Here is a 27,941-nt window from a genome sequence, read left to right as displayed (position 1 = left end):
AGCATGTGTTTATGAATCACTATCAAATAGTAATGATACCAGGTGTTCGCGAAAAAAGTTACACCACAGCATTATTCAATGCCTCATAAATATACACGTAAAGAAATAACTGAAATGTTGTTCAAAGCGGCGTTAAATCTAACCCATTCACTTATAAATAACACTGTCAGTCTGTTCCGTGTCAGTGATACGCTTGTCTGGGCACGATAATGATACGTTAAATAGCTTCCTTGACTGTACACATAACGTAACGCAATATACGACCAATGTCACGTGACACGTAGGTCTATCCGCTTGCTACCAGGATAAGGGACACATGCAATGGCCCTGGAGAGTTGATTCGTGAACTTAACTGTGGTGGACTCTTCTGTTGTTTGAACTTTGCTAGGTAAGCACGTAAAACATCATTAATGCATTTCTTAAAATCAGAAACCTTGCATGATGTTATATGATGTCATCTGTAATACTAAACCCATTATTACTAGGGGTTTAAACCTATATCTATTCTTACACGAGCTTATGACCCGTAAAGATCCGGGTCAGAATTGGTCTTCAGCAACCCATGCTTGTCGTAAGAGGCGACTAACGGGATAGGGTGGTCAGGCTCGGTGACTTGGTTGATGCATGTCATCGTATCCCAGCTGCTTAGCTTATTCTCCACAACCTTTCCTTGATTCTGAAAACGATAGGTATGGAGTGGGGAGTGTTGCACTCTACCTGAACTATTTGTTGTAATCTGTTTTCAACTGTGAACAGCATGTCAGTTTGACACGATGTGTCAGCTTGATGAGGGAGGACAGCCAGAAGTTTTACTGGGCTCGACGTTTGTAGCGACCAGAACTTGGATAAACACCATAGAGAATTATATCTCTGGCATGCAACTATGTGTTTAATTGACAAACATTTAATAAGAGCAAAATAACCTGATCTTCTTGTGTTTTGTATTTTTACTCCGTTCTGCAAAGTGCGCCAATGGCAACGCCACTGACTCGATAGCCACCATTTGCAGCTAAATATAGCAGCGTATAAAAGTGGTAATGCGGAACTAAAGCGGAATACAATTTCTTATTTTTATCGCGAATGAAAAAATGCAATTCCCATAAAAATGGTCGTGTTGCTTATTATATGTAATTACTGCCCATTTCCATGTTTAATTTCTAACCATGATACCACTGCCAAATGTATTATTTGATTGTCTATCATATCATAACCTTTGTGAGGTGGTGACATGTTTAAGAACAGTAAATTTCTGTTAAATAGTTATCTTGGCCACTTCTGAACACAGTGTTTTCCTACAAAATAGTATAAGCCAAATGAAAATAAAATTATTCTCTAATTTATGTATTTTAAAGATGTTATGCCACTCATTGGTGGGGATACAAGTGTAATAATTCAAGTTCCTAGGATGTTTGTGTTATTCTATTTTTCAAGAGAAAACATTTCTTTTCATATACATGAGGAAACTGTCTTGGAGATGGCGATCATGTTTACAATACATATGTGGGAGGGTATGTACATTAATTAAATAATATTATTTATTTTGAATATTACTAAGTCTGTCATTAAACATCAAACAATGAATACTCAACATGTCAGAGTTAAAAGGGGTACAATTACATTTGTACTATTCAAGGGATTTCTAAGCCCCAATACCTCACAGCCCTCTGGCAACTGATGCGTGTATTTTTGTTTGTATTCTCAAGTCCCAAAGTCATTTTTTATAAATATTATTATAACTATAATGCTAGATTTTAGTGGTAACAATTATTCAAAATCACTCCATTTTATTATAGTGTACATTATGATAAAAGCAACTATTTATTTTAATGTTGGAAGTGCCTGTAACTGTTTCCAGGCATAGCAGATGTGGGATGTGAGAGAGTTTGTGCTTCATCTTAGACGTCTAACTTAAAGAATAAAAGAAACTAATTACATATATAATTATTAGAGTAGAAATTGTTGAAAAAGATTTCTTTAATGTTCCTTTGATTCACCCACCACCCTATTCTTTTTCTCTTCATTTTTTAAAGGAAAAAGGACCATATGTAATACTCCGTATTACAAAATCTCCATCAGCATTAAAATAACTGGTAAACTCATTGAACCATTCCTGGTAGCTTATTGACATATATACATTTTAGCTTTCATAACAGTTTGGCCAGCAAAATGTCCTCATATATATGGAGAGACCATAAATATTTTATGGTCTCTGTTACATATTGAATCTAAATAATATCATTTAATATGATTGAAATATTTACAAAGGCTTCAAATTAACATATATTTAATAAACCCATTACTAATACAGAATTGAACTTGTTATCTCATGCTCTGTCATCATTGACATTAATATTTGCAAGACAAAGCAACAGTAAGAGTTATCCTCTCTTCACAACTTGATCAAAATGGTCGTCTGGTCCTTGCTGTTGAAGGCCAAGTGGCTGGGGTTTCTAAGATAATATTTCTTTGAAAGACGAGATCATAAAGGTAAGTCATTATACCTTTATGTTTTACTTTTTTCTGTGTTTTCTATCCAGGCAGGTACAGACCTAGCACAATGTCATACATTGTGCTGTCAGTCCATCCATGATGATCAGTTAGCCTGTACAGTTGTGAAGGGACGAGGCTTTTTTTAAAACTATGTAGTTTCATATGCACAGCTTATTGTCAAAGTACATGTTTCTCAAAGGTTGGAAATGTGAATGACAATGATCATTAAACAAAACTCATTACATTTATGCAGCTACTGGTCGAGGGGAGATGAGTAATGATATAGTCAACTAGCTCTTAAAATTATAAATATTGACCCATAGCATTCAGATTAGGCTCACAAATTAGAAATGCTATTTACTATCAGCAGCCAAAAGAAAATCTTAAGATTAACTTAATTGTAGATTTTAAAGGCCGTATCCCATTTCTGGTCAAGGGGAGATGAGTAATAAAAAGGTAGAAAATCTCTTAAAATTAGAAATATTGTATCATAGCGATCAAGCTTTGCTCACAGGTTTGAAATGCTATTTACTATCAGCAGCTAAGAAGAAATCTTAAGATTAACTTAATTGTAGATTTTAAAGGCAATATCCTATTTCTGGTCTAGGAGAGATGAGTAATGATATAGTAAAAAATCTCTTAAAATTAGAAATATTGACCCATTGCATTCAGATTCTGCACACAAGTTTCAAATATTCTTTACTATCAGCAGCCCAGAATAAATCTTAACATTCCATTAAGAGTAGATTTTACAGGTGTTTTCCCATTTCTAGTCAAGGTGATATGAATAATAATATAGTCAAAAATCTCTTAAAATTAGAAATATTGTATCATAATGTTCAGACTTTGCTCACAGGTTTGAAATGCTATTTACTATCAGCAGCCAAGAAGAAATCTTAAGATTCCATTATTTGTCGTGTTTATAAGCGTTATCCCACTTCTGGTCGAGGGGAGATGAGTAATGATATAGTCAAAAATCTCTTAAAATTAGAAATATTGTATCATAATGTTCAGGCTTTGCTCACAGGTTTGAAATGCTATTTACTATCAGCAGCCAAGAAGAAATCTTAAGATTCCATTATTTGTCGTGTTTATAAGCGTTATCCCACTTCTGGTCGAGGGGAGATGAGTAATGATGTAGTCAAAAATCTCTTAAAATTAGAAATATTGTATCATAATGTTCAGGCTTTGCTCACAGGTTTGAAATGCTATTTACTATCAGCAGCCAAGAAGAAATCTTAAGAATAACTTAATTTTAGATTTTAAAGGCGTTTTCCCATTTCCGGTTGAGGGGATACGAGTAATAAAATAGTCAAAAATCTCTTAAAATTAGAAATATTGTATCATAGTGTTCAGGCTTTGCTCACAGGTTTGAAATCCTATTTACTATCAGCAGCCAAGAAGAAATCTTAAGATTCCATTATTTGTCGTGTTTATAAGCGTTATCCCACTTCTGGTTGAGGGGAGATGAGTAATGATATAGTCAAAAATCTCTTAAAATTAGAAATATTGTATCATAGTGTTAAGGCTTTGCTCACATATTTGAAATGCTATTTACTATCAGCAGCCAAGGAGAAATATTAAGATTCCATTATTTGTCGTGTTTATAAGCGTTATCCCACTTCTGGTCGAGGGGAGATGAGTAATGATATAGTAAAAAATGTCTAAAAATTAGAAATATTGTATCATAATGTTCAGGCTTTGCTCACAGGTTTGAAATGCTATTTACTATCAGCAGCCAAGAAGAAATCTTAAGAATAACTTAATTTTAGATTTTAAAGGCGTTTTCCCATTTCTGGTTGAGGGGATACGAGTAATAAAATAGTCAAAAATCTCTTAAAATTAGAAATATTGTATCATAGTGTTCAGGCTTTGCTCACAGGTTTGAAATGCTATTTACTATCAGCAGCCAAGAAGAAATCTTAAGATTCCATTATTTGTCGTGTTTATAAGCGTTATCCCACTTCTGGTTGAGGGGATATGAGTAATGATATAGACAAAAATCTCTTAAAATTAGAAATATTGTATCAGTGTTAAGGCTTTGCTCACATATTTGAAATGCTATTTACTATCAGCAGCCAAGAAGAAATCTTAAGATTCCATTATTTGTCGTGTTTATAAGCGTTATCCCACTTCTGGTCAAGGGGAGATGAGTAATGATATAGTCAAAAATCTCTTAAATTAGAAATATTGTATCATAATGTTCAGGTTTTGCTCACATATTTGGAATGCTATTTACTATCAGCAGCCAAGAAGAAATCTTAAGAATAACTTAATTTTAGATTTTAAAGGCGTTTTCCCATTTCTGGTTGAGAGGATATGAGTAATAAAATAGTCAAAAATCTCTTAAAATTAGAAATATTGTATCATAGTGTTCAGGCTTTGCTCACAGGTTTGACATGCTATTACCTATCAGCAGCCAAGAAGAAATCTTAAGGTTAACTTTATTGTAGATTTTAAAGGCATTATCGCGTTTCTGGTTGAGGGGATATGAGTAATAAAATAGTCAAAAATCTCTTAAAATTAGAAATATTGTATCATAGTGTTCAGGCTTTGCTCACAGGTTTGAAATGCTATTAACTATCAGCAGCCAAGAAGAAATCTTAAGATTAACTTTATTGTAGATTTTAAAGGCATTATCGCATTTCTGGTTGAGGGGATATGAGTAATAAAATAGTCAAAAATCTCTTAAAATTAGAAATATTGTATCATAGTGTTCAAGCTTTGCTCACAGGTTTGAAATGCTATTTACTATCAGCAGCCAAGAAGAAATCTTAAGATTAACTTTATTGTAGATTTTAAAGGCGTTTTCCCATTTGAACAAAGGTCTAAATGTAATGGGTCAATATTTCTAATTTTAAGAGATTTTTGACTATATTATGACTCATATCAGCTTGACCAGAAGTTGGATAATGCCTTTAAAATCTACAATTAATGGAATCTTAAGATTTCTTCTTGGTTGATGATAGTAAATAATATTTCGCACTTGTGAGCAGAATCTTTATGTAATGGGTCAATAATACTAATTTTAAGAGATTTTTGACCATTTTATGCTTCATATGAGCTTGACCAGAAGTGGAATAATGCCTTTAAAATCTACAATTAATGGAACCTTAAGATTTCTTCTGGGTTGATGATAGTAAATAACATTTCAATCCTTTGAACAAAGGTCTAAATGTAATGGGTCAATATTTCTAATTTTAAGAGATTTTTGACTATATTATGACATATCAGCTTGACCAGAAGTTGGATAATGCCTTTAAAATCTACAATTATTGGAACCTTAAGATTTCTTCTGGGTTGATGATAGTAAATAACATTTCAATCCTTTGAACAAAGGTCTAAATGTAATGGGTCAATATTTCTAATTTTAAGAGATTTTTGACTATATTATGACTCATATCAGCTTGACCAGAAGTTGGATAATGCCTTTAAAATCTACAATTATTGGAATCTTAAGATTTCTTATCAGTTGATGATAGTAAATAACATTTCAATCCTTTGAACGACGGTCTAAATGTAATGGGTCAATATTTCTAATTTTAAGAGACTTTTGACTATATTATGACTCATATCAGCTTGACCAGAAGTTGGATAATGCCTTTAAAATCTACAATTAATGGAATTTTAAGATTTCTTATCAGTTGATGATAGTAAATAACATTGCAATCCTTTGAACAAAGGTCTAAATGTAATGGGTCAATATTTCTAATTTTAAGAGATTTTTGACTATATTATGACTCATATCAGCTTGACCAGAAGTTGGATAATGCCTTTAAAATCTACAATTATTGGAATCTTAAGATTTCTTATCAGTTGATGATAGTAAATAACATTTCAATCCTTTGAACGACGGTCTAAATGTAATGGGTCAATATTTCTAATTTTAAGAGACTTTTGACTATATTATGACTCATATCAGCTTGACCAGAAGTTGGATAATGCCTTTAAAATCTACAATTAATGGAATTTTAAGATTTCTTATCAGTTGATGATAGTAAATAACATTGCAATCCTTTGAACAAAGGTCTAAATGTAATGGGTCAATATTTCTAATTTTAAGAGATTTTTGACTATATTATGACTCATATCAGCTTGACCAGAAGTTGGATAATGCCTTTAAAATCTACAATTATTGGAATCTTTAGATTTCTTCTTGGTTGATGATAGTAAATAATATTGCGCACTTGTGGACAGAACCTTAATGTAATGGGTCAATAATACTAATTTTAAGAGATATTTGACTATATTATGACTCATATCACCTAGACCAGAAGTGGGATAATGCCTTTAAAATCCACAATTAATGGAATCTTAAGATTTCTTCTCGGTTGATGATAGTAAATAATATTTCGCACTTATGAGCAGAATCTTAATGTAATGGGTCAATACTGCTATTTATAAGAGACCTTTTACTATATTATCACTCATGTCCCTTTGACCAGAAATGGGATAGCCCTTTCACATGTACAAATAATGGAATACTTGTAGCTGATTTTTATTAATTATCGATTAGATATTTACCCTTGTATTACTGTAATCAAACCGTGCAGAAGCGGCATAACATCTTTAAAATTTATTAACTGTTGAATATTTATAATTAATTTTAGCTTTTGAAAGTGATTAGGACCACAAACTTAGCAAATATTGAGGGAGGTCATGATTGGTACTTTTATAGGGAATATTATACCAGTAAGTGTGTTACACAAGGAGTGTCAGAATTCAGAAATTCTTGTATTTACCGAGTGAGGGTGAAGGTAATACATGGATTCTTACATGAGTTTTGTAAAACAGAATATGTACCGTGTTTATCCACGTTTATCCACGTAATGCCAATCGCCAAGCACGGGTACTATCTTATTCCGTGTATTTTACCTTACCTTCCGCTGTCAGGGGTGCGATTGGTTAGCCTATTGGTCAAAGCGTTCGCTCGTCACGTCGAAGGCCCGTGTTCGATTCCCATCATGTGTTCAATGAGGAAACCCTATTTCTGGTGTCCCGTGCCATGATACTCCAGGAATGCTGCTAAAAGCAGTGTAAATACATATTCACCCACTTACTCACTCCTTCTGCAGACGTCTATCCACTAGACCACTCAGGCAGTTGATTTCGTGTAGAAGTGGTCCCCGGCAACACATGCTTAATTTTAATTGTCTTACTAGGTGACTTCATGGATCGGAGGTTCAACGTCCTCCGACGTGCTGGATGTTTGCTTATAATATCAATCACTATTTTGCTCTCTGCCCATGTGGACCAACATTTTACTGCAAGAACCAGTAACAGCAAAGCTGACCATGCAGGTAATATTCCCATGATCGGATGGGGAGTCCGGCTTAGAATCGTATAATGAGAGGCGACAAACGAGCCTCGGGTAGTCAGGTTCGTTATTTGGTTGATTGCCAGACATCGTACATGTCGGCGTGGGACGTTGTTCATACTTAAACCAATCGTTTATTTACATGTATTTATATCGGGGTACATGACACACAATTAACGAAGTCACTATACAAGCATGCCCACCCGGTCCATCGATTGTGGTGCCCGTGAAGACCCGGGGTAGAATAGGTCTTTTCAGCAATCCATGCTTGCCCTAAAAGGCGACTATGCTTCTCGTAAAAGGCAACTAACGGGATCGGGTGGTCTGGCTCACTGACTTGGTTGATGCATGTCATCGTATCCCAAATGCATGGATCGATGCTCATGATGTCTATCACTGGTTTGTCCGTGTTGTCTGGTCAAGACTCGATTATTTACAGACCGCCGTCATATAGCTGGAATATTGCTCAGTGCGGCGTTAAACAACCAACCAGCCAACCATCGATTGTCGCCTAACATGCGGTGGGTATATTTTAAGCAATGCCCAACATAGACTACACAATGCACTGTCCATGGATCATTGTGATTTTAGGCTAGATATATAAATATATTATTTCGACTTGCTTCAATATAGCTTTCCTTTATTTCAAATTGAAGCTGCCTGGTTCCTAAAACACTATGGAGTAACTATATACTCCTTTCTGTTAGGTCTGGTTTACTGGTGCATGCATGCATGAGGAGTCATATCCGTCTTACCGCTTATATCTGTTAGTTATACATTTATACATTTATTATAAATTTGCACACCAAACTTCTGAGCTTGCATTACCTGCATCATGTATATGTGATAGGGTTAAGTTAAGGAGGTATTTGAGGTTACCACTAACTTGTATATGTGGGTAGAATGCCATTCTGAAACAATCGTCGATATCCAGCTTGGATACTTCTTAGTATGTTTCAAAGCTTACATTGGTCTGCATCTACAGCATTCTGAAGTATGTATAATATAATACATCCGGTACAAACCCTCTATCGTTATCTATCGTTCTGAGTGATGTATAGTTTATATCCGATATACATACTCCCCCCGCGTCTTTCATTTATAATGATGTATATAACATGTCTGATATACAACACCCCGCGTTTCATTCTGAGTAATGTATATTTTATGTCCGATGTACCTGTGTACTTCCCCGTAACTTTGTAAAGAAGAATTATAAAACACTTTCATCTTGTGTAATTTTCGCCTAAATCTTCTGGCAAACCATATACAATTAACCCATCGAACTAATTAAAAGAAGTGGAAAGAGCTTGTCTAAATGCAGAGGCAAGTGAAATAATTGTTTTGAAATTATATAAATATGATTTCTCACATCTACTCATGTGTGAATTACAAGGATTCCCTTCAGCACAGTTACATTAAATAAATTAATGAGGATACATGTTTTGCATTTCTATTCACATCGTGGGATTGGAGGAGACCGCACGTTAAATTGGGCCACAAACAACAGAATACGGAAAATTGTTTACAGTTACAAACAAAACAAAATCTAAATGGAATGCATAATGTGTCGGGGCTCTTTTTTATTTAACGGCCACAATCCGAAATATTTCAGAAACCCCTCGAGTTACCGCTTTTACTTTTGTAATATGGCCGATTCCATTACATTCGATACACTATTGTGACCACAATGTGATGTAGAAACACATCCTTGATTTCAATTATTGATCTCATTATAACATAATTTGTTAAAAGAAATATCGCACAGACACTGTGACATTTGTGCATAAATGTGACTTGCCGCACAGAAAGGCGTGTGAATATTTGTCAAGTACAAAATAACAAAATAATAATAATAACTAAAGATGTTTCCAATTTATAGTGAAGAATTTAATGTGCGTTATTTATTTGGAATGTGACATGGAAATATACAAAAGATCATATTCAGTACGCCCCCCCCCCAAAAAAAAATATATAAACTAAATCATATTCCGCATATATATCGCCATGTGTTTTAGAGCTAACCGAAAGCATTACCGCAGTAAATGGGGTTTTGCGAAATTGTGGACTGTTTATCCCAGTTCTGGTCGTATCCAAGTTCTGGTCGCTACAGTCGTATCCCAGTTCTGGTCGCTACAGACGTTAACCGCTTGGGTGAAACCCACGAGCACGCTGACAGGCCCAGAAACAGCAGGGTGAACCAAAACGCCATTTTGGACAGTATTCCAGTTAACACACTGCGGCTGAAGTTGAAAATTCTGAAATATATTAATATGTTAAAGTTAGTACATTTACACAAGGATATAGAGAAGTGATTGAATTGGGTTTAACAATGCATGGAGGGACATTGCAGTTATTTTTATGATGTCAGCTGTGGGAGGAGTTGAAGTCGTTTACCACTTTGGAGACACCTACGAGCACGGGTATGATGCTGACAAACCAAGGGTCATAATCAGACCGATTATGGGATTCGAACCCACAATCATAAGATCCTGTTACGCATAAGGGACGCAATCCTACCTTGAGTATTGCAAAAAGCGGCGTAAAACGTTTCAAAATCACCTCCCCCTCCCCCTCCCCCCCCCCCCCCCCCCCCCATTAATTGAGACATTCGATGTACACACTTTGTACCCTTTGAACTGAATTAGAAAAACAAAATCATTAAGAAACAAAACAGTTGGGACATTCGATAATTTACAAGTTTATTTGGACCATGACACATTTTGTCTATATGCATTGTTCGCTGCTGTTATAAATGATAACATTAGGGCCGGATAAATGTGCTTACAGATAGAGCGGGGCATATATCGCCAGTTGTTGTCTTATTGTATATTAATACAAGATATGGATCAAAAAGGAAGTCCTGCTTATATTTTGGATATCACTTCTTTAGTAAAGTTCAGATTATCGTACTTTTATGGGTTGAGTCCCGGCCGGGAATCGAACCCACATTGCCAGAGTGAGGCACCTAATCGCCAGCACACACAGTCACAAAAAAGTAGGATAATCTGTGATAACATTTGTTACATTTGACCACTTTCTAAATGGCATTGGGTGTTCAGTCCTATTCATATTGAAATAAAACCAACACAACCATTTCCATAATCCTAAGAAATCAGAGTCCATATCCCAACTATCTCAGAAGCACGTGTTAATAAATCGCTATCAATTAATGATGATAACAGGTTTTGTCGTAAGGGAAGCATATCCAGAGGTGGCACCCATCACAAACACATGCAAAGGCAAGTGAATTGTGACCACGAAAAACACAAGACAAAAAAGATTTTTGTCGTAAGGGAAGCATATCCTGCTCAAGAGGTGGCACCCATCACAAACACATGCAAAAGCAAGTGAATTGTGACCACGAAAAACACAAGACAAAACAGATTTTTTTTGGTCATCGATGCGCCAAACTCATAATTGGCCTCAAAGTGTCTACCATAAAACCTTCAGATGTACTAAGGCCTTGAATGTTGTAACCCTGATCAAACAACTTTTGAGCAAGAGTGATATGACGCTCTTGAAATCTTCGTAGAATGTGCATGCTCGGTTTTCCACCATTAAACAAAAAGTGGAGATAGTCTCCCGTGGGTGTGTCACCAAGGATAAAAAAGTTTTCATCATTCCGGGGATCTATCATGTGTATAGATATGTGGGTTGAAGTCAAGTTAACACGTTATACATTAACACCAACTTCACCCATACCATAACATTGAGCATTGTATGACGTGGGTGTACATTGTCCATCGATTACACCAAACTGGAAACGTCTAGACTTAAACATTAAGCTGACATGCCTTGGTTGAACAACATTGACTTATTATCTCTAGTCTGGCAATATTCCCGAGGAAAGGGATTTCCTATTCAGCTATGACACACCCTCTATTCATAGCATACCGGATAGGAAAAGATTAATCGGCTTGATAGATAATAGGTTTTCTGCCTAATATGCACTTCCCTGTGCAGCTTACCATCACAACGAGGACAGGGTGAGGTGAAATGGGGTGTAACGTCGCGTCCAAGATTATTGCACTTTTACAGCGACGTGCATGCACATGCATGTGTGTGTGGCTGCTTGTACTAGTCAGGACTGATGACGATTTATAGTGCTAGCCCAGAGATACCATGCCGCAGTTTAACATGAATACCCCACTCAGACACAGTATACTGACTCCGAGCCGACCAGTCCTTGTTTTAGCCCCTTAATGCCGAGCGCCAGACAGGGTAACAACAAGTACCGCCTTTTAACGTCTTTTGGTATGACGTGTCCGGGGATCGAACCCCGGACCTTCCGCTATCCAGGCGGACGCTCTACCATTAGACCACGGAGGCGGTACCAACGAGAACAAGCATGTCGGGGGTAAAGATAAATGCTGACAACGTATCTAAAGATCAAGTGGCGAACAAATACAGTTGGTCGTATATCTTTATGGGCTAGACGGATAGACGTCACACGTAATTTTTTAGTTCAGCCGGATTTGTCATACATTCTTTATTTTTTTGATTGAATTCGCTATTTTGTCTTATGTTATATTAAAGGGTTAGTGGAGTGGGTGAACTATTACAGAATGAAAACACGAGGAGCTTAAGCCATGAGCTTTCATAGCATTAAATCAGTAGAGCGATAATGCGTTGAACTCTCATATTGTTGAAGCACTCATGCTTTTAACTTCCGTCTTCCCTCCCACATCAAGTTAAACAAACGCCCTGATGTAATACTACCTCAAATACGTACGTCCTATATAGTAATATAATTAAAGCAATTGCTAAGAGGAGTTTATAACGTACTGTGATCACAGAATTAAAGCACTCTGCCATAACAGTTGTCCGAGTTGCGTCCCTTGAGCACATCAAGCTGACACGCCGTGATATGACTGAAATACTGTTCAAACCGGCGTTAAACCGCTCACTTATTAAGCTTTTATACACTTAATATCGATTATTGTTACAGTTTTTAATCGATAAAGCAGGTTATCATAGCCGTTAAATGGTGGTCATGTACTTGGAAACTGACTTGCTTTGTAATAGAATGAACGTGAAATATGCCAATATGACAGTACATTAATGCTCCTGTCAGCGTTGTCAATGACCTGGTTTAGTTTGAAGTACTTGAAGTAATTACATTGTGGACTGACACAAGGAGCTGGTTCATGTAACAGCCGATCTCGACGTGTGTGAGTTATTGTGTCACGAACAAATTACGTCGCATTCACTTCGACACAAACTGTAATGGTTTAATCATTAGGGTATGCCTTGTGTGTTCATGTCTACACGGCAGTTACATCACTCACGCTCTCGTTAGTCCGGGAACTGCCACTCGTGTTGCAAGCAGCGTGTGCTGTGTTGGCCGATACAGAGTGCAGTGTGTTAGGTGTATCAGGGCCTGAGCCTGTCTGGGAGTAGGGGGATTGCGATGTTATTGCAGTAGTTGCAGCACTACTGTCACAATATTGCGCTAGTATTCTGAGTCTATATTGCAAAAGTGATGTACTGGTATTCTGAGTCTATATTGCAAAAGTGATGTACTGGTATTCTGAGTCTATATTGCAAAAGTGATGTACTGGTATTCTGAGTCTATATTGCAAAAGTGATGTACTGGTATTCTGAGTCTATATTGCAAAAGTGATGTACTGGTATTCTGAGTCTATATTGCAAAAGTGATGTACTGGTATTCTGAGTCTATATTGCAAAAGTGATGTACTGGTATTCCGAGCCTATATTGCAAGAGCAGTGTACTGGTATTCTGAGTCTATATTGCAAAAGTGATGTACTGGTATTCCGAGCCTATATTGCAAGAGTGGTGTACTGGTATTCCGAGTCTATGCATCTACAGGGGTTTGATGTTCTTGACGTGGAGGGTGTTAGTTGCGATTGTGCTCCTTAAAATATGATTTCCTCTCAACCAAAAAATAAGCACTTGACTTGACAAGATGGTTGCCTATAATGTTTAAACAAAACTTTCATAAATCAATTTAATCTTGCATGTGACTTGATTACTGACACTAACCACACAGCAATGCCTTATGCAGCTACTTCCATTCCCATGAGATTCAGCCATATTAATATCTATGTGAAACGCTAGAGTAGAAGTTACTGCTACTGTTGTCATACTGATTGAAATGTATACTGAAAGGCAAAGTTATTGTGCAATAATCTTAAATGCCACGTTAAGCCCAATTTGCCCTCACCTCACCCCACCCCACCCCACCTCACCTCACCTCACCTCACCCCAACCCTCCTCACCCCACCCCACCTCACCCAAAACCTCCTCTCCTCACCCCAACCCACCCCACCCCACCTCACCTCACCTCACCTCACCTCACCTCACCTCACCTCACCTCAACCCAACCCAACCCAACCCACCACACCACACCACATTCTACAACACCCCAGCCCACCCCTACTCACCTCACCCCACCTCGCCCTTCCTCACCTCACCTCACCTCACCTATTCGACTTCCGAATTTATCAAAGGTTTCATCTGAACTGAGGGGCAAAAGTAAGTATACCGAGTTTCTTTTTGATGCAATTGAAAATTGAAAGAACTGTTAAATTTGATTATGTCTAATTTAACCATCACTCGTTCCGGCAACAGTTCGAAAACTAATCTGTGTAATTTGTGTAAAAACATATTGGTTCAATGAAGACTGGATACAAAAAATGAATTTACAACCATATGACCCCTACCATGTTTGAAATGTACATTTGTGCCAAAAAATGCAAAATTATTGATTTTCAAAGATAAATTGTCTCAGATTCCATCAGCAGCTGTCTATTATACGATTTTTTTCATGTTTTGAATCAAATTATATTCTAAAAACTAAAACAATGTTCAAGTTTTCTTTGACTGCGCACTAAGCGCCAGTATAGTTGGATATAACGTTTTGGATATAATTTTGCTGACCTGATGATTACATTTGAAAATCAATCATGTGTTAAAATCAACTGAGAGGTGTAGTTTCTTTTGCTACTCGGTTTTGTTGCAATGCTCTCAGCTACGTCCTTTGCCTGTGTTTTATAGTGCATGGATAAGGTTGGTGTAACGCCCTTGTATCTATAGACTAGTTACTTCTTTATATAACACAGCTACGTCCTTTGCCTGTGTTTGATAGTGCATGGATAAGACTGGTGTAACGCCCTTGTATCTATAGACTACTTACTTCTTTATATAACACAGCTACGTCCTTTGCCTGTGTTTGATAGTGCATGGATAAGACTGGTGTAACGCCCTTGTATCTATAGACTACTTACTTCTTTATATAACACAGCTACGTGATAAATCGCAAATAACAGTGAAGAACGAAGCGTGGTTTATTTTACGATAAAACATTGTTCTGTCATTACGTCATTTCTGGACATTTGAACATACGCTTGCAAGGTGGTGACGTCGGAAACTGGACGACGCTTTTTTGAGAGGGAAGTGTCTAGTGAGATGTTCCCCATAGTCCCATAGATGTTGCTGGGCAACGCAGATAAAGGAATGTCCGAACGATTGCATCTAAAAGTGGGAGAGATATAACAATTTCATTGGAGTATGACTCGTGTGACTTCATGGTTACACTGACAGCCTTATTACAACCAGCTATATTGCGTAATAAAATAATTCCTCAAAAAGAGCGGTGACATGAGCGTATGGATGCACAACTTGCTCTTCAGAAACATCTTACGCAACACATGTATTCAAATAATATCACCATTAGATGAGAAAGGTCTGTTAAGAACAACCTCTGTAAGTCAGTCACAATGGCAGCGCGTCGTAATACATTTACAATAAGTACAAGACGTCAAAATGGCCGACACGATAAACGTCACGGGAGAGATTTCGGGAGCTGCTGATGAACCCATGGCGGTTACATGTTTTAGTCATCATTGATCAATTGGCCGATCTTTGAAAATGTCATTAAAGATGTGTCGAATAGACACTAAGGTAAAGTCATAGATTGCTGTAGATTGTCACTGTCAGCCTGGACACGGATCGGGTCGACACTACGATAGTTTGGTTGTGTATTTCTTCGTTTTGTTCACTACGAATGGGTCATAGCGAGGATATTCGTGAACGACTGTGCAGTCAAACTCTGACGTTTCTCAATGTATACTAAAAGTTCAATATTAAAGGGTTTAAATGATGAGAAAGAACGCTTCTGTACGTGTACGTGCCAGGCGTTTCCCAAGGAATGTGGAAGAAGTCCGTCGGTGTTAACGTCATTTCAAGAACATGATCTCGTGAAAAACGTATGGACGTCAAATTGTGTCGTTCATACTCTTATTAACGTCAATTTCGCGGTCAGGTGACCAACCTCTCGTCCAATTGAAAAGCCGTATATCGTGTAAACTTCAAATTTAAAAAATATCATTATATAAATACGGGCAAATATTTTTTAATTGTGTTGAATCCTTAAGAAGGTTGTAAATAATGTTGAATAAAATGTTGTTTTAAAAATAAAGTTGCTTGGTTAGCCAATCAAATAACGTAATCACTTAGAATTTAAGTATGTAACTGTATGCACCCGTGTGCAATACACAGCAGATGAGGGGGAACGGGTGGCCGAGCCGTCTAACACGCCGCAATTTGATTGTGGGTTCGAATCCCGGTTCGCCTCTGTTTCTAGGTTTGTCAGCACCATACCCGTGCTCGTGGGTTTCACGAAAGTGGTAAACGTCTAAGACCTGCATCACTTCGGGTTTTCCTCCGAAATAAAGCTGACACGCCGCGATATAACTGGAATACTGTTAAAAGCGGCGTCAAATCCAACTCACTCACTAACCGCAAATGACAGAGTATTAAAGTGGCGCTTTTTACTATTTTGAACACATTGGTCCACAAATCTATAGAAACCCACACTTAACAACATGGCCTCGAACACCTCACAAAACGGGGACGACACGGGAGACGAGGGACCGAGTGGCACCACCACACCATATGAAGAAACAAAGATACACAACGTTGGTATGTATTTTGTGTTAAAGTTTGAGTAAATGGTATAACGTACCCCTTAATTGATGACGACCGCCTCCGTGGCCTAGTGGTTGAGCATCTGCTCGGAGTGCGGAAGGTCGGGGATTTGAAGGTCCCCGGTCGCGTCATACCAAAAGACGTTAAAAGATGGTACTTGTTGTTACCCTGCCTGAAATTTGGCATTAAGGGGCTATAAACAAGGACTGGTTGGCTCGGAGTCAGTATACTGTGTCTGAGTGGGGTATTCATGTTAAACTACGGCATGGTATCTCAGTGGGTTAGCACTATAACATCGGCATTAGTCCGGACTAGTACAAGCAGCCACACACACACATATCCGTGCATGCACGTCGCTATATAAGTGCAATGATCTTGAACGCGACGTTAAACCCCATTTCACCTCACTCTCCTTGATTGATCACTTTGCTACGATGACATATAAGTACGAAGTTTACATTTATCCCTACAAATGTCAGTATGTCAGCATCTCACATCAAAGGGGATACCTGGCGCAGTGAGTGAGTGACCGAGTGAGTATGGATTTACGCCACTTTTAGCAATGTTCCAGCAATATCACGGCAGTGGACACCGGAAAATTGGCTTCCACATTGTACCCATCATTCGTCACCACTCGCCTGTTTCCGTAACCTGAAAGAAGACTCCTTCCCCTATCGATGAATGCTATGTGCATAAATACGACAAACCAATCAGACTGGGCGTATGATTTCGAATTCTTCGTCAAAGAATCCCTCAGAAATATTTTTTGATTTTACGTATGTCTTGCATCTAAAAATATACCCAAGATACTGATAAATGTGTTCAATCATACTGTATAATTCCGCACGTCCCGATGTGCTTTAAATTGCATCTGAAATATATGTAATACATGGGGAAATAAATGTGAACCATTTGGCAACGAATTGACAATTGTCTTAGGTATGGCCGCTTGCGCTAAGACGGAACCCGGTCGCACAAATGGCCATGAGAGGGGCACGAGTCGCTATTCGGCTTGTCCCGGAATAACACGAGTTGGTCACGAATGTGTACCCATGTGGGGAATCGAACCTGGGTCTTTGGCGTGACGAGACAACGCTTTGACGACTAGGCTACCCCACAGCCCCCGAAGAGATGACCAGAGTGGTATCGTATGGTTACAAAGTGTTACATGGTTCATGGTCTGTGTGTTTGTGTATGTGCGTGCGTGCGTGCGTGCGTGCGTGCGTGCGTGTGTATGTGTGACATCTCGTATATGTCTGCTCTCTATGACAGATGTGACGGGTGTGGCAGAAGGGAGTGTCCGACATGCAGAGACGGTTGGTGTGGTGTATGGCGATCTTCATGGTATGTATTGCACATATCTTTTAAAAACGACAGTCCAACTTCCATTTAACTTACGTTTCTCGTTTTCTGTCTTATACATATATTATCGTCAAGTCTCTCAAGTTTCTTTTTGTGGTCACGAACCCATTCTTTCCTGTAGATTTTACCGCAGTGTTATTACATTTATATAACCGCAGTTTATTACAATTTACCGCAGTTTATTACAATATACTTCGTAAATAACCCTTACATACAAAACTAAATTTCAATTTAAACAAGAAAACCTTTAATGCGTTGCATCAACATGACGGCAAACTCTTTGTTCATCAAATTAAATTTACCAAAAATCACTTCCCCACATATTTAACAAGCGGTTGACTCCCGCTGTGAACGTCGAAAGCCTGAGAATGGCTGAATGAGATAGAAATGCGGATTTATCTTATTATCAATTAGGAAAGAAAATGGTAAGAGAAAAAAAATCTAAATGAATATTAGTTTGTAAATTCAAAATTAATTTAAAACAAATTACAATGAGAGAAAAAGTTATTCAGCACACGCATTTAGAAGAAACAAAATTCTCGTTCGAATGCAGTATTCGTTCACAAGTTCCACTTTTATTTGTTTCACTATTGTATATGCCTCATGCGGTTACCTCCCCTTCTGACACAATTAATGAATCTATGGGTTTGGTTAAAAATAAACAATTTACAACATAATTGGAATGTGTAAAACACTTATCCAAAAAATAAATTGTCACAGACAATTTAAGACAAAGTTAGACATGCGTGAATTTCCTATACAATTTACCCATAAACCCCCATGTCCCCACAGACTTTGAACAGAACTATTGCAAATAGACCAAATACAAGGCAACAAATACTATATAACACCCGCATCCCATAATGTTAAATGCTAATGCAGCGCATAAAACTTTATTTACAGTGAATGAGAGACGCACTATCACTGCCACACATGTGGACATTACAGAGACGTGCAGTGTCACAGTACAGGGGAACAAGGTGCAAAGCCGTGAAGACCAACACCGACAACGTACGTATTATACCACTAGAGTGAGCGAGTGAGTTGGGTTTAACGCCGCTTTTAACAGTATTCCAGTTATATCACGGCTTGTCAGCTTAATGTGGGAGGAAAGCCCGAAGTGATGCAGGTCTCAGACGTTTACCACTTCGGTGAAACCCACGAGCACGGGTATGGTGCTGACAAACCTAGAAACATAATCGGGGCGAACCGGGATTCGAACCCACAATCATAGGTTTCTGGCGTGCCCAAGGGACGCAACTCTGCACAGCGAATCGCGGCGCCTTAGACGACTTGGCCATCCGTGCCCCCCTATACCACTAGATAGCAGTCATGTGTTTCATATGCTTGTTATATAATGTACTTCTGGAAAAAAAAGTTTGAAATTTAAGATTGAATCCATTGCTAATCACCTATCAGCGCCACTCATCTGTTGGCTTCCCTTGCTAGTTTCTACCCTTTGTTATTTTCCACCTTTTGTTATCTTATTATTTTGTTGTCCTTACCTGTACATACATACATACATACATACATACATACATACATACATACATACATACATACATACATACATACATACATACATACATACATACATACATACATACATATGCTTCCTGCCTCATGGCATTCATTCACCTGATGAAGAAGTAAGCATATACTCCGAAACGTTGTGTTCCTCATAATAAAGAAGTTGACATCAATATATTCTCTCCCTTAAGAATAATATAGTTGTCAACAGGAACAAAATGAATACACCTCACCGAATGGTATAAATGAGATTATTTAATTTACACTCATCAATATAAAATTGATCACCATATGTTTAATAAACACCCCGTTCTTCACACTGGTAACATAATTTTTCATGAAGACAGCTTTCAATCAGCACAAGTAACAGAACATTGTTTCGGTTTTAATCTGTTTATTTAATACCTTCCTTAACATCTTGCATATATATTTCGACCTTTTTGTTACTTTCATAATATTTCAATGTAGTCCATTAAAACAAAGTGTTGTCCCTATTGTCAGAAGTAAACGGTCTGCTTTGATTACCCAAGTAATTCTGGTTATGTAAATGCAGCGGACCGATTGATTTCCGCTAAATGCGATCATTTACACTATGTGTAGATAAGTGTCTGCCTAAGCTGTCTAAGCTCTGACCTTTTGACGCAATATATTAAGCGCAAATTCCAGGAAAACTTGCAATGTTTAGGAACCGTTTGTGACGATATAATTTAAACATAGCATTATATGATAAAGAGGTTATAACTCTTGTGTGTTTTTGGATGACAAATATCCCATAGGAATAATCACAATGCATGCAATGTGTTCAACAAAGCTCGCCATCTGTTTATTCATGATACATGATACTGCCATTCAAAGAAACACTCGCGTGATAACATCATAGGGAATATCTGTTTTGACCCATGCAGAACCCAATTGCTCTAACCATTAAAGTGTTGCCTCAACTGGCACACTCTAAACCCAAAGTGGGGCCCATGTGTATATGCTGGTGGGGTTCATAATAAAATCCATATTTTTAGTTTATTTAGTCTATTTTAACTATGAAGTGTTATGTGATAAAGTATAAAATCATCTTTTACACATACATAATTCCATATTCATAATTTTTATGTTTGTTTTCCCCTCAGAACATGAAAGACAAGTTATTACAAAAGATGCTGATGTATTCGTTAAGACAACTGGATACCACCAAGCCAAAGAATGCCTGGACAACAAGCATGTGGTGGCCATCACTGGCTTCCCTGGTACAGGCAAAACAGCCTCGGCCTACCAGCTACTACGGGATTTGAAAGATCAGTATGACATTTTCATAGTTCAGAAGCCGAAAGAGGTGAATTTAAGAGAACAGCCTACAAGAGCGAGAATATATTTAGTGAATGACATATTTGGAGAGTCAGTGTTTTCAGTTCTGGCTTTGGAGAGATGGAAGAACCTACTCGCGTCGTTCTTCAAGAGTGGAGACAGAAAACTGTCAGATAAAGTCAAACTTATTGTTACTTCTAGAACTAGTATCTTCAATGAGGCTTTAACATATGTAGATTTTCAGTCTTTTTCAGCTGACACAACGGTCGATTTGTCTAGCCAAACACCGCTTTCAAAAGAAGAAAAACGTGAAATGGTTCACAATCATATGTCTCGTAGTCAAATCGAACTTCCTGACTCGACTGTTGACAGCATATGTGACATGTCTATACCCTATGGCTTCCCCCACACATGCTTCTTGTTCTTCAAACTGAAACAGTTCCATCATGAACCCATGAGCTTTTTCAGGGACCCACTTCCTTGTCTGAATAACTCACTGTCAGACTTGTGTCTCTCTGAGCCAAAGCTATATGCTTGCTTACTTCTTCTTCTCCTCAGTGACGATGAGGTTCACGTTGAACGTCTGTCCGACCAGGCTGACACTTTGGAAAGAGTGTTTCAAAAGGTTCAAGATGTGTCTATAGGTGACATTGAAAAGTGCTTCAGGGGCAGTTCCCCTCTCGATGGTCCTTTTATTAGAAAGGATGTTGATGTTGTCACATTCAGTCACCCCTCTATAAAAAATGCAGTTTCCTACCTAGTAGGAACCACAGACCCACAGTTCATCATTGACAATTGCTCATTTCAGTTTGTTTTTGACAGAGTAAGAATCCATGACCAGAAAGCAAAGGAGAGGAAGCGTGGAACTTTTGAGGACAGAAATATGTTTGAACTCTACCTTTCAAAAGAGTGGCATGAGTTTCTGGCTTGTCGTTTTGTTCAAGGGATTTTGAACACAGAATATCCATTAATATGTGCCCATCAGGCTCTAGCCCAGCGGATATTTGTCAAAAAGCTTTTAGAAAAAAGTGACTTGATGGATTGTTTCAAATGTGGAAGTCCTGACCAGCACTTTTCAAAGTCCATTCTTCACTGGTCTGTTTGGAACAAATCCGATTACCTCTGTAAGACCCTTCTGAAATCATTTTCCTTCAGTAATAGATGTCTCCTTGATGCCACCTCAGCATCTGTCCATTCTGGAAATTTCAAGGCATTCAAGCATTTGCTACAGTTAATACCTCGACCACACTTACTCAAACACTTCGCAGATCAATGGCAAGTCCAAATACAGACAGATAACTTAGATAAATTTAGTGAGACGCCCTTCACTAATGAATACCATGGTGATACAATGATCACGCTGGCGTGCAGGCTTGGTAGGAAGTACATGGTGAAGGTTCTCCTTGAACATGGCTTCTCTATACATGACAGAGATGCTTATGGCAACTCTCCATTGCACAAAGGATGCTCCGGCAACAATGTCCATCTTGTAGTGAGTCTCTTAGAACTTGGAGCCAAGCCAGACCACACCAACATGCATAGTCAGACTCCATTACATGTGGCTTCACAGCATGGACGATCTGTGTTTGTGAATTTGTTGTTGAAGTATTTGTCCAAGCATGCCAACATTGCAAAAACAGGCAAACAAGCCTATGTGAACTTAGCTGATGACGAAGAACACACTTCTTTAATGACAGCTTGTAAACATGGACATGTTGCAACGGTTCAGGCGTTGTTAGCTGTCGAAGCCGACATCAGTGCAACTGGCAAACACGGTGACTCCGCACTGATGATTTCTTGCAAACGGGGCCCTGTCAGAATCATTGAACTTCTCATTGAAAAGGGAGCGGATGTCAATGCAACAAATGCTATAGGAACTACTGCATTAATGGTGGCATGTGACTATGACAACGTAGAGGCAGCAGAGGTTTTGTTGAATATTGGGGCTGATGTCAATGTGCGAAATATCCATGGTAACACTGCACTATTGTTGGCATTAAGCAAAAGCAGTCAGCTACTCTGTGAACGTTTGATAAGACATGGCGCTGATGTACACGTCAAAGATTTCTTTAAAACGAGTTTCTTGATGCTGGCATGTTCAAAGGGATATGGGAACGTGGTTCAGCTAGCCATAGAACGAAATGCTGTGATAAATATTGATACCAATGGTCTCTTTCATCCGCTGTACATTTCTGTACAAAAATGTCGTGACGAAATAGTGAAAATTCTTCTATCAAACGGTGCTGACGCCAATGTGAGGGACAGCGAAGGGGTCACTCCCTTGCTGCTGGCTTGTGAGAAAGGTGATGGAAATATTGTCAAACTCCTGATTGATCACAATGCATGTGTTGATATATGTGATCCAAATGGTGTTTCACCTTTGATGTATGAATGCATGAACGCTCATGATGAAATAGTCCAATGTCTGTTGTCTCTTGGAGCCAAAGTCAATTCTTCAAATGATGAGGGAAACACGCCACTCATGCTGGCATCAGAAAGAGGCAGTTCTGGTATTGTAGAAATGTTGCTCTCTCATGGAGCAGAGGTTAATGCCACAAACACAAAAGGAAATTCTGCATTGATGTTAGCATGCAGTCAAAACAGGCACAACGTGGTTGAGATTCTCCTATCCAAAGGAGCTGATGTTGAACTGCAGAATGGAGATTTAGACAGCCCACTTACACTGGCATCTGGAAAGGGTTATTTAGAAATTGTGGAAATTCTTTCAAGACATGGAACTGTGCTCAACAGCAACAAGCCACTGATCGCAGCCTGTCTAGAAGGTCATGAACAAATTGTTGCGTTCTTATGCAGTCACCAAGCTGATGTCAATATGGGTGATCAGGAGAATTTCACAAGCTTGATGGCTTCTTGTGAATCGGGTAGTGTCAAATGTGTCGAAACGTTACTACAGTATGGTGCTAACATAAATGCTCAAGCTGATTCAGGTGATTCACCCTTGCATGTGGCAAGCATGCATGGAAGTGCTGGGGTCGTCAATGTGTTACTGAAAGACCGCACAATTCAGTATCTACACAACACTGAAGGCCAAACGCCATTGATGTTAGCATATCTTAAGGACCATCCAAATTCTGCTGAATCATTAATAGTTTGGCTCAAGGCCCAAAACCAGTTGACAGACTGTGAATTTCAGACGATTTTCAATTGGACTTGCACAAAAGGCTATGACAAACTACTGAGAGTTATTTTGTCAGACAATGTTAATTTGGACAATTTTATAATTGGAAAGAACAGTCTTGGCATTGGACCATTCAGTCTGGACAGCCTTGATATTGGAGGGTACAATCTTGACAATCTTGAACATGGAAGGGACAGTCTAGACGATCTTGACATTGCATTGTACATTCTTGACCATCCCGAAATTGTACAGAACAGTCTTGAACATTCGGAAAGTGAAATGTACAGTCCCTTGGAGTGGGCTATCAAACATGGTCATGTAAGAGTGGCCAAAGTGTGTCTGGAACATGGTGTTTCTGCATGCCCTACATCAGATCATGAGGACCCACTTCTGATTGCATGTAAACGTTTGGATGAAACACTGGCTGACCTGCTTCTCTATCACAATGCCAACGTGAATGTTCAAGACGGGGATGGTAATACACCACTGATGCTGGCATGCAAAAATGGTACCAAACATATGGTTGTAATGCTATTGGAATATGATGCTGAAGTAAACACACGTAATGTGGAGGGCAACACCCCATTACTGTTAGCCTGTCACAGGGATGATGACTGCAGCACTGGAATTTCAGAAATATTATTAGACTTGGGTGCACAGGTCAATGTTACAGACAACTCAGCCAACACTCCTTTGTTGGTGGCGTGTAGAAAAAGAGAAAATGATATTGATCACAATCTGTTGAAACAACCTGTGTATGACAAGAACACAGAGCGCAAGCAGGGTAGTGCTCACCTGATATCCATCCTGTTGAGACAGGATCATGTTAACGTTGATGTGAATGCTGTCAACAGGGATGGTGACAGTGCACTGCTTGCTGCGTGTCGAGGAGGAAATGTTCGAATAGTAAACCTTCTTTTGAAGCATGGAGCCAAAGTGGATGCATGTGACATCAACAAAAACACTCCATTGCACTTGGCGTGTGAGCGAGGCTTTGCAAATGTTGTGAAGATGCTTATGTCTCATAATGCTGATCCAAACGTCCTTAATGCTAAAGAAGAGACACCCTTGCTACTGGCAAGTAGAACTGGATATGTTAGAATAGCCCAGGACTTACTGGAAAACGGTGCTCAGACAAATGTGGCAGATGCGGACAATTATACCCCATTGTTATTTGCATGTCAAACTGGGGACAGTGCACTGGTTGAAATTCTGCTGAAATTTAAGGCTGATATAGAAGTGGTTGATGCTTGTGGCAAAACGCCATTGAATTTAGCATGTGGCGAGGGACATTTTCAAATAGTGAAGAAACTGTTGAAATACTCTCCAAAAGTAAATGTGACTGATGATTTTGGAAACACTCCTTTGTTGTATGCATGCATGAAAGAAGGTACAGGAATAGCTGCATTGTTATTGTCCCAGGGAGCAGATGCCAGGATGGCGGATGGATCTGGAGTCACCCCCTTGCTCTTGGCGTGTGATTACTCCGATGGTCAAACCATTAGACTGCTTCTAGAACACAACGCCCAAGTCGATGTTGGTCGAAGAACACCATTGATAGCAGCTTGTGAAAGGGAAGATCTCGAAATCCTTCAACTGCTGATAGATCATGGTGCAAATTTACAAAGAGCTGATGACAATGGTAACACAGCTCTGATGATAGCTTGTGAAAAGGACATGGGTATTGACGTGTTTGACATATTGCTGAGACATGGAGCCCATGTGAATTCAGCTGATGAGCACAACGAGACGCCCTTACACATAGCATGCAGTGGTGGAGATCCTCAGAAAATCAGCCGGCTGCTTGAAAAAGGTGCAATTGTCAACGCAATTGATGATTTCAGTAATACACCCTTGATCTTAGCTTGTCAGAAATCGGATGACCAAGCTGTTGGACTGCTAATTGATCACATGGCTGGTGTCAATGTTCAGGACAGCAAGGGAAGAACTCCTTTGATGCTTGCATGTGCTCGAGGAAATATACACATCGTTGACTTGCTGTTGAAACAAGGGTCTGACCCAAATACTGCAGACGAAGGAGGAATCACCCCTCTGATTGAGTCATGTTCAAAAGCGAACTGTCAGATTGTACAAAGTTTGCTGTCGCACAATGCTGATGTTAATCTCAGTCTAGGAAATACTGACATTACTCCCCTGAAAGTGGCACTGGCACACTCTCATGACTCAATTGTTGAGATCCTGTCACAGCACGGTACTGTATGTTAACAACGATGATACACATTGGGTGATGACAAGTGGAAATGGTCATAGAACAGAACACATCCCACAATTTTGGCGGCACTGGTCACAAACACATGCAAAGGCAAATCAAGTGTTCACTTGAACAACATCAGAAAATATATTACAAAATAAAATACGGAATTGCATCGGATAGTACTTGGATATGTCCTCCAAATGTCTAACATTAAACGTTTTGAAAGCTTTACTAAGGCCTTGAATAACCATGATCAAATAACTTTTGAGTTGACGTTCTTTGAAATCTTCGTAGAAAGAGCATGCTTCATTGTTCCTCAAACGTTATGAAATGAAGACATCTGGTCTGGCCGCTGCATCGATGTTTTCAGGATGCAATTGCCCTTGTATAAGGATATTTTACCACCGACTAAAGGATATATGCCCGCAACAGTGGTGCGCGACAGTATATTGTAAGCAGAATACGCTATGATATCTACAATATATGTAACATAAGCTTTGACGCAGAAACAAACTCGATGAACTCATCAGATAGTATATCAGCAAGGGACTTTGAGTTGGAAATGCTGACTTATGAATTGATACTTGGACGTAAAATAAACGTGTTTACTTCACTGCAAGGGATGGCCCAGTCGCTAAGGCGCAATTCGTTCGCTGTGCAGAGTTGCGTCCCTTGGGCACGCCAGAAACCTATGATTGTGGGTTCGAATCCCGGTTCGCCCCGATGATGTTTCTAGGTTTGTCAGCACCATACCCGTGCTCGTGGGTTTCATCGAAGTGGTAAACGTCTGAGACCTGCATCACTTCGGGCTTTCCTCCCACATTAAGCTGACACGCCGCGATATGACTGGAATACTGTTAAAAGAGGCGTTAAACCCAACTCACTCACTCACTCACTCACTCACTGCAATAAAGCAAAATATAATTTTGCTCGTATTTGCCCTCGTTATGATTACACCAGGACGGTATGTATACCCATAGATGTAGTAATCTGAATGATAATTTGTTTAGAGCTTAATTAATTGTCTGACATTATTTCTTGCTCTTGTGGTTCACCATGCGAAAATGTTTTTCACTATTGTCTCGAATGTACGAAATATACTTCAATAAGGCAACCTTTGTTTATTAACATTAGGAATAAAGAGCCTGAATCCAATTCAGCAACAATTCTATGTGGTAACAAATATCAATGTAAAGAACAAAATAATTCAGGTTTAAATACGTCCATCAATTAATGGTGGAGGGAAAATTATTATTCATGTTGCTTGTATATTCAATACATGTTGTTTAGAGTACAATAAATCTTTTTTGTATTCCTTCAGTATTAATTCTAGAAATTAATTTTGATTTAAATTTTGATTCCTTGTAAACGGCACTGTTCTCTAAGTCCGGCCCATTACTTAAATTTCAAATGTCCATCATACACATCATACACTGCTGTCATAATAAAGATCCATAAAATATCTTAATAAATGAACCATATATATGAAATATGTTTAAATAAATATGTATACCTTGTCAGTTGTAGCCTATGTCAAATGTCAAATGTTTATAACCTGGTGTTATTGTTATTGTTATTGTTATAAATGTTCTTTTCTGTAACCCTGTATATGAGGCAATGGCTTATCCTGCAATCA

The 27,941-nt window shown here is 38.6% G+C and overlaps 1 protein-coding gene across 1 annotated transcript; it reads left to right on the top strand.

Annotated features, from left to right (window-relative positions):
• The first annotated feature begins 257 nt into the window (after positions 1-257).
• LOC124143954 lies at positions 258-27,042 on the top strand. The gene is made up of 5 exons (XM_046513118.2): positions 258-388; positions 16,640-16,754; positions 18,033-18,104; positions 19,026-19,133; positions 20,777-27,042. The coding sequence occupies exons 2-5, from the start codon at positions 16,658-16,660 to the stop codon at positions 26,314-26,316; spliced, it is 5,817 nt and encodes a 1,938-aa protein (XP_046369074.2). The 5' UTR covers positions 258-388; positions 16,640-16,657; the 3' UTR covers positions 26,317-27,042.
• Positions 27,043-27,941: the final 899 nt, after the last annotated feature.

Source organism: Haliotis rufescens, unplaced genomic scaffold (genome assembly GCF_023055435.1).
Source record: "Haliotis rufescens isolate VD_foot unplaced genomic scaffold, xgHalRufe1.0.p SCAF_6, whole genome shotgun sequence".
Lineage (NCBI taxonomy): Eukaryota > Metazoa > Mollusca > Gastropoda > Lepetellida > Haliotidae > Haliotis > Haliotis rufescens.
This window is presented reverse-complemented; position numbering and strand designations above follow the sequence as displayed.